Below are 13272 nucleotides of genomic sequence, written 5' to 3' on the forward strand. Positions count from 1 at the left end.
CTGAAAATGATTTTGTTGAGCAGGAGGGAGGTAGAGCAGGAGGAAGTGATAAAAAGCAATCCTCTCTGTGTGTTGGATACACTGGGTCCCTCTAAGCCAAGCTTCCTCAAGCTTGGGAGGGTTTCTGTATTTCTTCCTGAAGTCCCTGGGTGTGAAAGTCACTGCGTCTCTGTTGGACTCCTGTCCAGTTCTCCTAACTGGTCTCTCTGGATCCTTCCTGCCCACCCCCACCTGTGCTCCAGCTTGTCCTTTTCATGACCTCCAGTGCAATCCTGAGTTACTACCTTCTCCCGCATATACCTCCTCCCCCACCCCAAGCACTTGACTTTGGAAATCTGATCCAGCAAAGGTATGATTATTAATTAAACACTCTCTAGCTATCAGAGCAGTGATGCTTTTGCCAACTTCCTAAATGCACAGGCTGAGGGTTCAGTAGTTCACCGGTGTCTTTAAAATGAGATGAACGTGCTTGCTTGCGTGAAATATTTATGTTTCTTAGCGGCACAACTTTAAAATATTCTGACTCGAACTTCTCAAGACCTGCCTACTGACTTTCTCCTCACTTTTACCTTTGTCTAAAGTGGTAAAAAGACACGGTAATAAAATAATGCACGATAAGAAAAGCAGGGGAACCTTTTCTCAGTTGGAGAAATGTTCTTCTGTAGGATGAACTCCGAGTTTACGGTTTATTATGAAAAGGAACAGACTAGATTGGAATAGACCATCTCTAAGGGTGCTTCACAGGTTTTCCCTAATCTTTGACAAGAAAAGTCTTGTTTATCATCAGAATAAAAGGGACTAAGTGACTTCTTCTAGTCAAGATTTTTAAAAGATAATATTTCTGAGCGTTTTTGGAGGGTTGCTATTTGTTTTTACATTCATTAGATGTAAACTAGAAAAATCAAATTTTGAAGAATACATTTTTCTTATATGTCTGCAAGACAAACGTATTTTTAAAATGCATCTGCCAATAATGTGATTTAAGGTTTCAGCTCAGGGGAGACTTGACAGATGACTCCCTCCAAACTGTTTGGCAAATGTGTTTCCTGAAAGATTTAGAACACAACCTCCAGACCCAAAACAAACAAAACACCAAAAACAACTCTGTCTGTAGTTAAAAGTAGTATCTTTTTTGGAATGCTGATGATTCTCCTGCATCGCTGTTAGCTTAGAATTCTCAGCTTTTCAATTCTGTCTAAAATTGATAAGATTTTATCCCTAAGACAATGAAGTATAGAATAGAATTGATACAAAATACAGAAACATATTGATTCTGTACTTCTACCACAGCTTCATCTCAAGGAAAAAATAAAATCTCCCCCTACCTCCCCACCCTCACTCCCAGCACCACGGCAGATAGACTTCTCATTGGTGTGAAAATGAAAACCCTCCAAGCATAAAAAGAACAAGAAATCTGTTTTGCCATATCCCCGAGGGGCAGAGATATAATTACTTTGTAAATATCTCTGGTCTTCGAACTCTGTCTATTTTCCAGTCTAGATTATGAAATAGGGTTAAAATTTCCAGAATGTGTTGCACATGGATAAGGTATTTGAAAGACAGACTTAGTTTTCCAAAGAGAAAAACCTTACATTTCTGCTCTGGAATCTGAAGGCTGGTATATGGTATTTTATGTCAAAAGATTGTGTTTCCTCTGCTACCATTTAAGCTTTGGTCACTAACACAGCTTGAAGGCAGACTGGGTCTAAGTAAGCATAAATGGGTGAAGAGCCTTGCTAAGGCCTGGGTTCGTGGCTTTGATGAAACCATTGGGAGATCATGCAGGGTTGTGGCACTTAAATATACTCTGACTTGTAGATGACAGAATATCTTTGTGAAAAGCCACCTTTGAGGCTGAGAATGTTCAAATTTGCTCTCAGCTCCAATATGGGCATTTTGTTTGTTGTGGTTAAATTTTTCAGGGTCTCCAATGGGAAATGTGAGATGGCCACACTCCTCCCTGTGTTTAACTCAGTGCCTTCCTAGGTCCAAAAATCGAAGGGTCTGCAAAACAAAACGAAGTTGTAAAATCACCTGTCTCACCATCACTGCAGATAATTGTTTTTTAATAGTTCATTTGGAAAGAGGGGCAAGAATACCTAACACGACTTTTGCTTTACCTTCAGCATGAACTGTGAGTCCTAGAAAAAATATCAGTCTCCTTTTCCTTTGTTATATGTAACAATATGTATTTATATATATTTGCGATATATGTGTGCATAAGTGTGTGTGTGTGCATGTGAGAGAGACCCTGTCTGATATAATAGGATTATTATATAATAAATAATAATATGTAATATCTATAAAGACTTTCCCTGGTCGGCTTACCATACAGGGACTACACGGCAGTAACTATGTCGAGGAAGAAAAACAAATGGAGAGAGAAAGAAAAAGCACATATTTGTTCTCATGCTTTCTCCGTATACCATTTGTATTTCAGATCGATTGACTTCTTTGCTTACTCGTTTGTTCAGTTGCGTCACTTTTTCATACTTTCCCCTGTAGTCCTGAAGCACAGATCTAATTAACCCTCAGCACGATAAAGTGATGTTGATTTAGCTAGAGCGATCATGCTATGTAAAACCGGTGATGAGGAGCTATGTGAGTCTCCCTATGAACATACGAGAATCCCTAACTCAATGACAAGAACCTGAGGGTGTTGGAGCCACCATGACCTAGCTGCTGTGATTTCTACTTAGCCTCCGAGGGATTTCAAAGCACTTGGGAGAACTTCCAGAAAGTGAACAAATGTGCTTAGCTTTTTTTTTTTTTTTTTAATTTGTATGATTTTTATGGTGAGAGTACCAGGAGTTTCATGCTGTTGTCCTGTTTTGTTTTGTTTTTTTTTTTTCTTATTCAATTTTCCCAAAGGGAATGCTTTCTGTTTAGTGCCTGGAGTCATAACTTCAAACCAGAGAGACCTCCCTCCTTTATTTATTTATTTTTTAAAAGATTTTATTTATTTATTTGACAGAGGGAGACACAGCCAGAGAAGGAACACAAGCAGAAGGAGTGGGAGAGGGAGAAGCAGACTCCCGCTGAGCAGGGAGCCCGATGTGGGGCTCGATCCCGGGACCCTGGGACCATGACCCGAGCCGAAGGCAGACGCTTAACGACTGAGCCACCCAGGCGCCCCGAGACCTCCCTCCTTTAAATGGAAATTCTGAGAAGTGTGCTGTCTTCCTTTCTAATGTTTCTGGGCCCATCTCTTTCCCCCAGTTTCACTGCCACTGTCCTAGTTTACGTTCAATGAGATCTCACCTGGAAAATTGCAGTCATCGTTACTGGCCACCCTGCTCTGTCTCTTCCTTGCTTCCTTCAGCTCCCTTAGTTTGCACTAATCCCAGTGATTTTTCTAACAACACATGCCTGATTATTTTATTTCACTTCCATATACAGAAATCCTACGAAGGATTCCTGTTGCATTTAAAATAAAATCAAATTCCTTGACTTTCCTTTCCCACCTCAGCACCTACCCCTCTATACCTCCATCTGTTTCTGCTCCACTGGAAAAATTCAAGCTCATACGCTCACAATATTGTTTCATACCCTGTCTTTGTGTGTGCTTAGACTCTTGTCTAGAAGGACCCTTTCTTCTTGCCCACTTTTCTTCTTGGAAACTCAATCATCAAGACCCAATTCAAGCATCTTCTCTTCTTCAACACCTTCTGCTGCCCCAGCAAGATACAACGTGGTACTAGGGTACCAGGGCATTGCTGGAAATAGTGGGGTTTGGAGGTAGGATCCTGGGGCCCTTCGAATACACAGAGGAGAGGAAGAGCACCCCTTGGGCCAACAACGTGAAATCAATAGACATGAGAAGAAGACCCAGGGGACAATAGTCATAGAAGGTGATTATGTTCTTAGGTCTCCTGGGGACACTGAAGAGGCTTCCTCTGGTATGTGTGTCTTAGATGCAGAAGAGTTTGGCCAATCAACCCAAGCAAGAAAAGAAGAGCCAACGCTGAGAGGGAGCGGGCAGGGGAGTTAGAAGGAACTGGAGAAAAGTGTTCCTGAACAGACCAATATTTAGAACATGCTGCTGCCTTTCCAAATAAATGACAGTTCTTTAAATTGAATTAATTTAGCTTTTTGAAAAACTCACTACATTTTTGTCTTACTTTTCTTCTCTTGTTGTGGGACTCTGAAAGATTTGATGCGGACCAGCATTCTGCAGTCCCCGTGAAACTAAATCATATATGGGCCCTTTTTTTACAGAGTTTTGACCTATTTGCAAGCAACGGAATTGTAGTATGGAGAAATTGATATTCTTAAAAGGGAAAGGTGGTGGTGTACGCCAGTGCAGGATTTATGGAGGACCCTCTAGAAACCTGTATTCATATAAGATGTGTACATCTTTGATCCAGCATGTCCATATCTAGGGATTTATTCTCATGGAATGATTGGGTGAGTTCACACTGATGTTTATGCACAGGTATTATGCCAGCACTGTTCATTATATTGAAAATATATATAGAAACACATATATAAACACAGGTAGAAACAACTAAATGGCCATCAGTAGGAATTGGTTAAACAAGTTGTGGTATATTACATAATAGACCACACTACAGTCATCAACTAAATGACTACTCCCCACCATTAAGTAGAATGAGGTAAACCTATATACACTGACCTATATACCCCTATATACACTATATACACTGATGGAAGCAAATGTCTCTGATATATTGTTAATGAAAAAACAGGTTACAGAAATATAATACAATACCATTTGGGGGCGCCTGGGTGGCTCAGTTGGTTAAGCGACTGCCGTCAGCTCAGGTCATGATCCTGGAGTCCCGGGATCGAGTCCCGCATCGGGCTCCCTGCTCAGCAAGGAGTCTGCTTCTCCCTCTGACCCTCCCCCTTCTCATGTGTTCTCTCTCTCTCTATTCTCTCTCTCTCAAATAAATAAATAAATAAAATCTTTTAAAAAATAATACAATACCATTTAATATATGACCTGATTTATTCACAAATAGCTTTATTAAAATATAATCCACATATCATACAACTCGCCCATTTAAAATGCACAATCCACAGTCATCACCACAATCTAATTTTAGAGCATTTTTATCTTCCCCACAAAAGAAACCTCTATCCATTAGTGGCCAACCTCCACTTCCCAAGCAACCACTAAATCTATACTCTGCTTCTATTAATTTGCCTATTCCAAATATTCGGTAAGTGGACCCATCTTTGCGTCTGGCTTCCTTCACTCAGCATTAATGGTTTCAAATGTCACCTATGTAACAGCATACTTCAGTATTTTATTTCTGTTTATTGCCATATAATATTCTTTGGTCTGGATAGACGACATTATATTTATCCATTCATCAGTTGATGGATATTTGGGTTGTTTCTACTTTTTTAGATATTATGAATACTAGTTTTGAACATTTGTGTGCAAGGTTTTGTGTGGACATATGTTTTCATTTTGCTTGGGTATATATATCTAGAAGTGGAATTTTTGGATCAAACGCTAACATTCTGTTTGGCTTTTTTTTTTCTTTTAAGATTTTATTTATTTATTTGAGACAGAGAGAGAGCGCACAGCAGGGGGAGGGGCAGAGGGAGAAGGAGAAGCAGACTCTCTGCTGAGCAGGGAGCCCAATGTGGGGCTTGATCCCAGGACGCTGGGATCATGACCTGAGCTGAAGGCAGACGCTTAAACACCTGAGCCACCCAGATGCCCCTCTGTTTGACTTTTTAAGAAACCCTAACTGTTTTCCAAAGTGGCTGCACCATTTTATATTCTCACGGCACTGTACAAAGGCTCCAATATCCCCACATCCCCGCTCACACTTATTATGTGGTTTTTTCATTGTAGTAATCCTGGTGGATGTGAGGTGGTATCTCCTTCTGGTTTTGATTTGCATTTCCTTAATGACTAATGATATTGAGCATCTTCATGTGCTAATTAGCCAATTCCAATTTATTTTTAAAGATTCTATTTCTTTAAACAAACACATCTGGGAAGTTATATACTAAGATGTTAATAGTGCTTTTGTCTAGGGAATAGTACCTACTTACTTTCTACTGTGTTTCTGTATCATTCAGGTTCTACCAAAAGAACAGAACCAGGATTATGATTTGCTGGCTGGATAGATAGATAGATAGATAGATAGATAGATAGATAGATAGATAGGTGGATGGATGGATGGATGGATGGACGGATGGATGGATAGATAGATGGATAGATGTATTACAAGGAATTGGCTTATGCAATTATGGGGGCTGGCTAGGCAAGTCCAAAATCCACACAAAAGCATAAGTGGTCAGAAAGGACAGGTTGGAATTGAAGATGCAGTCCACAGAATGAACTCCTTCTTCCTCGGGGAAGATTCTACTCTTAATGCCTTCAACTGATTGGATGAGGCCACCCAGATTATCAAGGATACTCTCTTTTACTTAAAGTCAACAGATTGTAGACGATAACCACATTTACCAAATACTCTGACAACAAACACCTAATTTGATGGAATAACAATACTATAGACTAGCTTAGTTGACACATAAAACTGATCATCACCAGTTTCTGTATTACTTATTTTCACAATGAGTCTGTATTACTTTTTTAATCAGCAAAAACAATAAAGACACTTTCATTAAAAAAAAAACAAACCTTTTTTACACCGCAATATCTTCACTTTGCACACTTGATGAACGTGTTCATCTTGGAGTCATCAGGGGTGCTCAGTGTAGTAGCCTGTATCTGATAGATTCCTAGTAGATACTATATCCATTTCTATTGCTGCTATGACAAATTATCATACACTTGGTGGCTCACTGCCACCCAGTTTTACTCTCTTCCAATTCTGGAGGTCTGAAGACCAAAATCAGTTCCACTGGGCTCAAGTCAAGGTGTTGGCGGGGCTGGTTCCTTTCAGCGGCTGTGAGGAAGGAATCGTCTTCCTTGTGTGTCCTGGCTTCTAGAGCCGAATTCCTCCCGCTCTGCGGCTGGTGGCCCTTCCGCTGTCTGCTGCTGGTAGCATCTTCAGTGTGTCTCTGCTTTGTGGCACATCAATCACCTTCTCCACTTCTGTAGTCGCGTCACCCTGTCTCTGTCTCATAAGGACACTCGTGGTCACACCTGGGTAATCCAGGATCATCGAGCCATCTCGGGGCCCTTAAATGAATCACATCTGCAAGCAAGGTAACATCCCCAGGGAGCTGGGGCTATCTGGCCTCCACTACAGGTACTAGTTGGCTGAATATTCGCAAAGCAGACCTTGTGATGTTGTTTCCATCTTCCAAGAAACCATTTCCTAAGAAATCTTGACTCTCACACGGGGCTATTCCCTTTTCACAGGCTGATGTCGGTGGGACTCATTCCAGGGAGGACAGCAGGCCCCAGGATGAAGCTGCACTACCCAAGGACACTGTGGGCAGCCCCGACAGCCTGGAAAACCAGGCTCCATTGGGAAGCTTACCTGGAACCATACCAGAAAGTTCCCCAGCTCTTAGTGAAAGAAACAGAAGAATAAATTCAGGTAATGGCCCTCATTTATATGAATCTCCACAAAATACTGTGTCTCTAAGCATATTGTGTAATGTATGGTAGCAACCCTTTTATCACATTTTTGTGGACCAGGCAGTGCTCCAAATGGCAAAGTCCCTACCTCTGAGACATGAGGATGGAGGCTTAGGACTTCATTATGTGAATAAATAATGCTAACCATTAATCTTCTTGCAGATGAAGTAATTAAAACTGTCTTGTTTTTTTTCTTTTTTCTTTCTTTCTTCTCTCTCTCTCTCTCTCTCTTTTTTTAAGCTAAGAGCCCTTCTTGGTGGTTGGGAAACAAGCCTTAGGAATAAGACTCACACAGACTTCGGTTACATTCCTGTAAACTTCCGCTGTGTTCGCATCTTTCCAAGAGAAAGTTCTCCGTTTGAAAAAATAAATATAACCTACATCAAACTGTTTCCCCCATGTCTCCCATCCAAAGGATCAGCAAATATACAAAATAGTCATCTTCCAAAAACACAGAAGAAGTCATTATGACCTGGTGTGCTCCCTAGAAACTATTTTGATTTTTCCCGTGGTTGTTTTTCTTTACTTGAGTTACCACCACCCCACCCCTGGTGTTGATTTAAGAGCCTCTGAAACAAAGTGAACTCAATAGAACTCAAGGAAAAATGCTCTGGTTTACTTGAGGGGAAGGCTTTCGTGTCATTCCTCACCACTGTCATTTCTTCCGTAGGCACATGTCAGACCTGGAAAATAGTTGGGTTAGTCGTTAAGCGTCTGCCTTCCGCTCAGGTCATGATCCCAGGGTCCTGGGATCGAGCCCCACATCGGGCTCCCTGCTCCGCGGGAAGCCTGCTTCCTCTCCCACTCCCCCTGCTTGTGTTCCCTCTCTCGCTGTCTCTCTCTCTGTCAAATAAATAAATAAAATCTTTAAAAAAATAGATGGGTTAGTAAATGAGATTCTTTTCCTTGGACTTTGGGGGCACTCTCTACTAATGGTAGATTTCATATTAGCCTTCACCTCGTGGTTCTGGTGTGAGGTAGGAGGTGGGGGATACAGCTGGGCGGCCTCTCCTCTCTCTGTGTGTCCGGCCAGCAGGTATATTTTTTCTCAATAATTCCACTGATGGGAATTCCTCCTAGACCTTGGCACAGATGCTCAGCGTCTATGGTGCTAGCAGACTGTAGACCGTCAGGTGCACAGGGACCCGGGCGAACCCTCAGTCAGTCCATCCAGCGGGGTAGTGCTGACAGACACCAGGCTGGGGAGGGAGTGAGTTTTAAAGTAGGTGTTCCCAAGATGTGGCGTAAATTAGTTTCCAGGAAAGACCTTCCCACAGAATGAATAAGAACCAGTATCCTACGCTTTATATTTGTTCTCTGCCCAGTTTCTCCTCTGTCTCTTTTCTGCATCCCTGCTCTGCCCATCTTTAGAGTGTATTTGTTAAAAATTTCAAGTTTCACACTAACACTTCCCAAGTCTTTCCTTTAAAAAAAAAAACTTACTTTGAATAATTTCAGACTTAAGGGAAGTTGCAAAAAACAAGGTATGCCTGCATTCTTTCCCCCAGATTCCCCAAATTCTAACATTATACCACATTTGAATGTGATATAATTACATGCATCACGGTCTCTCTCTCTCCCCCTCCTTCCCTCTCTCTCTCTCTCTCTCTCTCACACACACACACACACACACACATAGGTTTTTTCTGAGAGCAAATTGCAGACATAATGACACTTTACTCCTAAGTACACCAGTATGTGTTTCCTAAACCAAGGATATTCTTTGTATAATCACAGGAGAAGGATCACAGTCAGCAAATTACCCCTTATGCAGTACATTATCTCATCTGTATATTCAAATTTTATCAATTGTCTCACAAATGTCTTTTATAAATAAATATCACGTTCAAGATCTAATCCAGGATCACATGTTTAATTTAGGTATCATGCGGTGTTTTTCTCCTTTAATCTGGAGCCAGTTCCTCAGCTTTTCTTTGTCTTTTATCTAATTGATGTGTTTGGAGACATAAGCCATTTACTTTATAGAAACTTCCTCAGTTTGTGTCTTTCTGATATTTCCTGATGATTAGCTTCAGGTTATCCATTTTTAGCAAAAATACCAAAAATGATATTATACCCTGTTTAGTACATCAAATCAGGAGGCATGCGATATCTATATTTGACCTTTATTGCTTTTTTTTTTGCCTTGCAAACTTTTTTTTTAAGATTTTATTTATTTATTTGACAGAGAGAGACAGTGAGAGAGGGAACACAAGCAGGGGGAGCGGGAGAGGGAGAAGCAGGCTTCCCGCGGAGCAGGGAGCTCGATGCGGGGCTCAATCCAGGACCCTGGGACCATGACCTGAGCCTAAGGCAGACGCTTAACGACTGAGCCACCCAGGCGCCCCGCAAACATTTTTTTAATGTAAAATTTATCAATCTTTTTTTTTACTGAATCTGGAATTTGAGTCATAGTTAGAGAGCCTTTCCCTACGCCAGAGTTAAAGATGAATTCATCTACGTTTTCTTCTACGACTTCACTTTTTACGCTTATGAAGAATTTCTAGCCTTGTGAGAAAACGCTAATCTATATGTTAAGTGCATAGGAAACAGAACTGTACGTTCAGTATGAGGTCAAATTTGTAAAAATAAAATTTGAATTTGATATAGCAACAGTGGTAATCTCTGAATGGTAAGAGGATGAGCATTTTTCTTTTTTTCTATACTTTCCAAGTTTACTCTGATAACCATGTATTACTTTCATAATCAGAAAGAAACATCATGTCACTTTCCCACATTCCCCCAATCATCTTCAGCATCCCGACATATCACAAGGATTAGTTGCAAGACCATCATAGTGGAGGGGTTTCTTTGTAGGCTGACCCCCATCGATGTCAAGCCAGTATTTTGGTAAACTCAGAAAAATAATTGATCGAGATGGTTGTTTTTATTTCATAATCATTTTAATAATTTTATTACATTAGTGATAGTTGTCGACTATGGCATTCTTTTTAGAAGCATCCTGATGGGACGCCTGGGTGGCTCAGTTAGTTTAAGTGTCTGCCTTCTGCTCAGGTCATGATCCCAGGGTCTTGGGATCGAGTCCTGCATCGGGCTCCTTGCTTAGCGGGGAGTCTGCTTCTCCTTATCCCTCTGCTGCTCCCCCTGTTTGTCCTCTCTCTCTCTCTCTCTGACAGATAAATAAATAAAATCTTAAAAAAAAAAAAAGAATAGAAGCATCCTGAGAGGGGAAATGGACCATGCAGTGTAGCTCTTTCCATGACCTTGGGGAAGGAGGTGGCAGAGAACATGGGTATTAAAGTCAGACATTCTTGGATTCCAATCCTAGTTGATTCTCTTCTTACCCGTGTCACCTTAAGCAAGTTAATTCGCCTCTCTCATATAGTTTATTTATAAATAGGGATAATGGTAACTCTGTCACAGAATTCACAATGTTACAAAGTATGTAAAGTACCTAATATGGTGCCAGGCACCTAAGTGCTCAGTAAGTAATAACTATTACTTTGACCCTTCCAGATAAGCCCACCTTCTAAAAGAAAAAAAAAAATCCTCCTAATTCTTTGAAGAGGATTTACCTCTAACTTTTTATTGAATTTTTCTCTATTGTTTCAAGCTTTAGTTTACTAGTTTACCGACTTGAAAGACATGTTTTACCACTCTACCAAAATCTGTACATAGCTCTTTAAAGTGAAAATTGAGTCTGTTTCAAGGGTAGAAGACCCAGCACTGGACGAGAAATGAGATTATTGGCAATTTGTTGAAGTTACTTGCCGTGGTCAATAAAGAAGTCTCTTGTAACAACAAGGTGAATATTCTGAAGTGAGAAACATCTGGCTAGTGGGTGTGTGGGTGTGTGGGTGCGTTTTCTTTTCTTTTATCTTCCCACTACAAATTCATGAAAACTGTCTTTGTTAACCAGTGAGGTTAGAAAGTTTCATAAAAAGACTCTGTCCACTAGATGGAATGAATCTGGTTACTATCAGGACTTCCCGATGATTACAAAACAGAAGATAGCCCACTTCTGAGGACTCCTCATTGCACCTTTATTTTATAATGTGAGTCTGTAAAAACAGATGCTTGCTTGTTTATTTGTAGAAGTGGGTGATTTCTAATGGGGGGGTCTCTCATTAGTGCAGTTTATAAAGGCTCCCCAAGAAACTGTCTCAGTGCATTTTTAGAAACAGTAAAAGAAATGTAGCTGATATCACTTGACTTCAATTGTGATTTGGTTCAAAGACTCTTTTCAAAAAGGCATACTCTTACTTACATAGATTTAGCAGATAACGTCATTGTAAACTCAAGGTTGCAGAACTAGAAGTCTCTTGGCAACATCCCACTGTTTATGCTTTGTATACAAAGCATAGAAACCAAACTGCAACTCAGAAGAGTCACTGGAAGAATATCTCCTTCCTAGCTGTGTTTTAGCTTCATAATTAGCGTAGAGAACCCATGTAGTCATACTCAAGTGTGTAAGTGTTGTTACAACAAAAAAGTAGTGCATAGCAGCACATGAAAGACTTTTTTTTATGTTAACATGGGGTCTGCTAAATAAACAGTATATTATGCTGATGTGTATCCTCTGTAAGAACATTAAGAATTTGAACTTCAAACCATTCAAAGATTTATAATAGAAACAGATACATAGGTAAAAGTGTTGAGACTAAGATTTAGTTAAGTAACGTGATTTATAAGGCATCCATTTAGCATCTGATTGATAAAGTGTTCATGCTTACATTTCTATTCCTTCTTTCTTTCCCTTTAGACCTAGTGACCGGATTAATCCGTAAACCCCAACCCCTAGAGAGCCAAGAGAGACAAAAGTCATCAGACATTCTGGAGGAATTAATTGTTCAAGGAATAATACAAAGCCACAGCAAAGTATTTGGAAATGGAGAATCTTATGATGTCATGGCAAGTAATTCCATAATTAACATTAGCTTATAGTTAAAAATAGCAATAGAATAGGATCGGTAACAAGTAACAGTCTGCAAACTCTTCAAGTCACCATGCAGATTGTAGCATTTAGCTAAGCCAGTTTTTTCGCCCATAAATTCTCTCTCCTGTCTACACATCACCCTTCTCTACAGATTCAGGAAGTGCCCTAATCCTTTTTTCAAACTTATTTATTTAAGCAACCTCTAACCCGATTGTGAGGCTTGAACTCACGACCCTGAGACCAAGAGCCGCATGGTCCACCGACTGAGCCAGCCAGGCACCCCAGAAATTGCTCTAATCTTCAACGATTAATGAAGCCAATAAAACATCTTGGGTTTTACTGAATTTGAGAGATAGTAAGTCCCATTGAATAACCTGCCTTCATTCTTTGAACAATTTTTATTAAGCATTACCTGTGTACTAGGTATTATGACTATAAAACTGAACTTCGATTTCTGTAATAGGAAAATACACCTAAATACCAAAGCTGTAACAGATATGCTTATATACACCCTAAGGTCAAACATGAGGAAATGAATACAATGATAAAAATCCTCATACTTTAATTTTTTTTCTTTGTTGATTCATCTTGACTAACTGATCATTGTTTTTCCTTAGTGTGGGCAGTATTTTTACTTTGATTTTAACTGGTTGTGGGCCAAGTCTTGACTCCTTAATTTTTTAATAAGTTCTAAGCCCAGGAAGAGGATAGCAGGTGTTGTTTTGGTCTGTTTTCTCCTTTGTTTGTTTGTTGACCAAAGCGCCCAGGCAACCCCCATCATCCTAAAGAAGATGGAAAGAAGAATTAACAGAGAAAAGAAGCCTAAGGAGAAATGAGT

The 13272-nt window shown here is 40.2% G+C and overlaps 1 protein-coding gene across 7 annotated transcripts in view; it reads left to right on the forward strand.

The window, feature by feature from the left end:
• STMND1 (stathmin domain containing 1) overlaps nucleotides 1–13272 on the forward strand; it is a 30072-nt gene that overhangs the window by 2385 nt on the left and 14415 nt on the right. For 6 of the 7 annotated variants that reach the window (XR_012373901.1, XM_073877679.1, XM_073877681.1 and 3 more), the window contains exons 2-3: nucleotides 7316–7496; nucleotides 12261–12409. Coding sequence is in view for 5 of the 7 variants with exons in the window: in XM_073877679.1 (XP_073733780.1) it covers nucleotides 7316–7496; nucleotides 12261–12409 (330 nt within the window). In the remaining 2 variants the exon portion in view is untranslated. Of the gene's footprint in view, nucleotides 1–6855; nucleotides 7497–11208; nucleotides 11304–11417; nucleotides 11554–12260; nucleotides 12410–12630; nucleotides 12790–13272 lie in introns of those variants that run through there. The other variant, XR_012373900.1, reaches the window with a different exon arrangement.

This window comes from Callorhinus ursinus, unplaced genomic scaffold (assembly GCF_003265705.2).
Source record: "Callorhinus ursinus isolate GAN/ISIS: 27379988/994484 unplaced genomic scaffold, GSC_fseal_2.0 scaffold26, whole genome shotgun sequence".
NCBI classification, from domain to species: domain Eukaryota; kingdom Metazoa; phylum Chordata; class Mammalia; order Carnivora; family Otariidae; genus Callorhinus; species Callorhinus ursinus.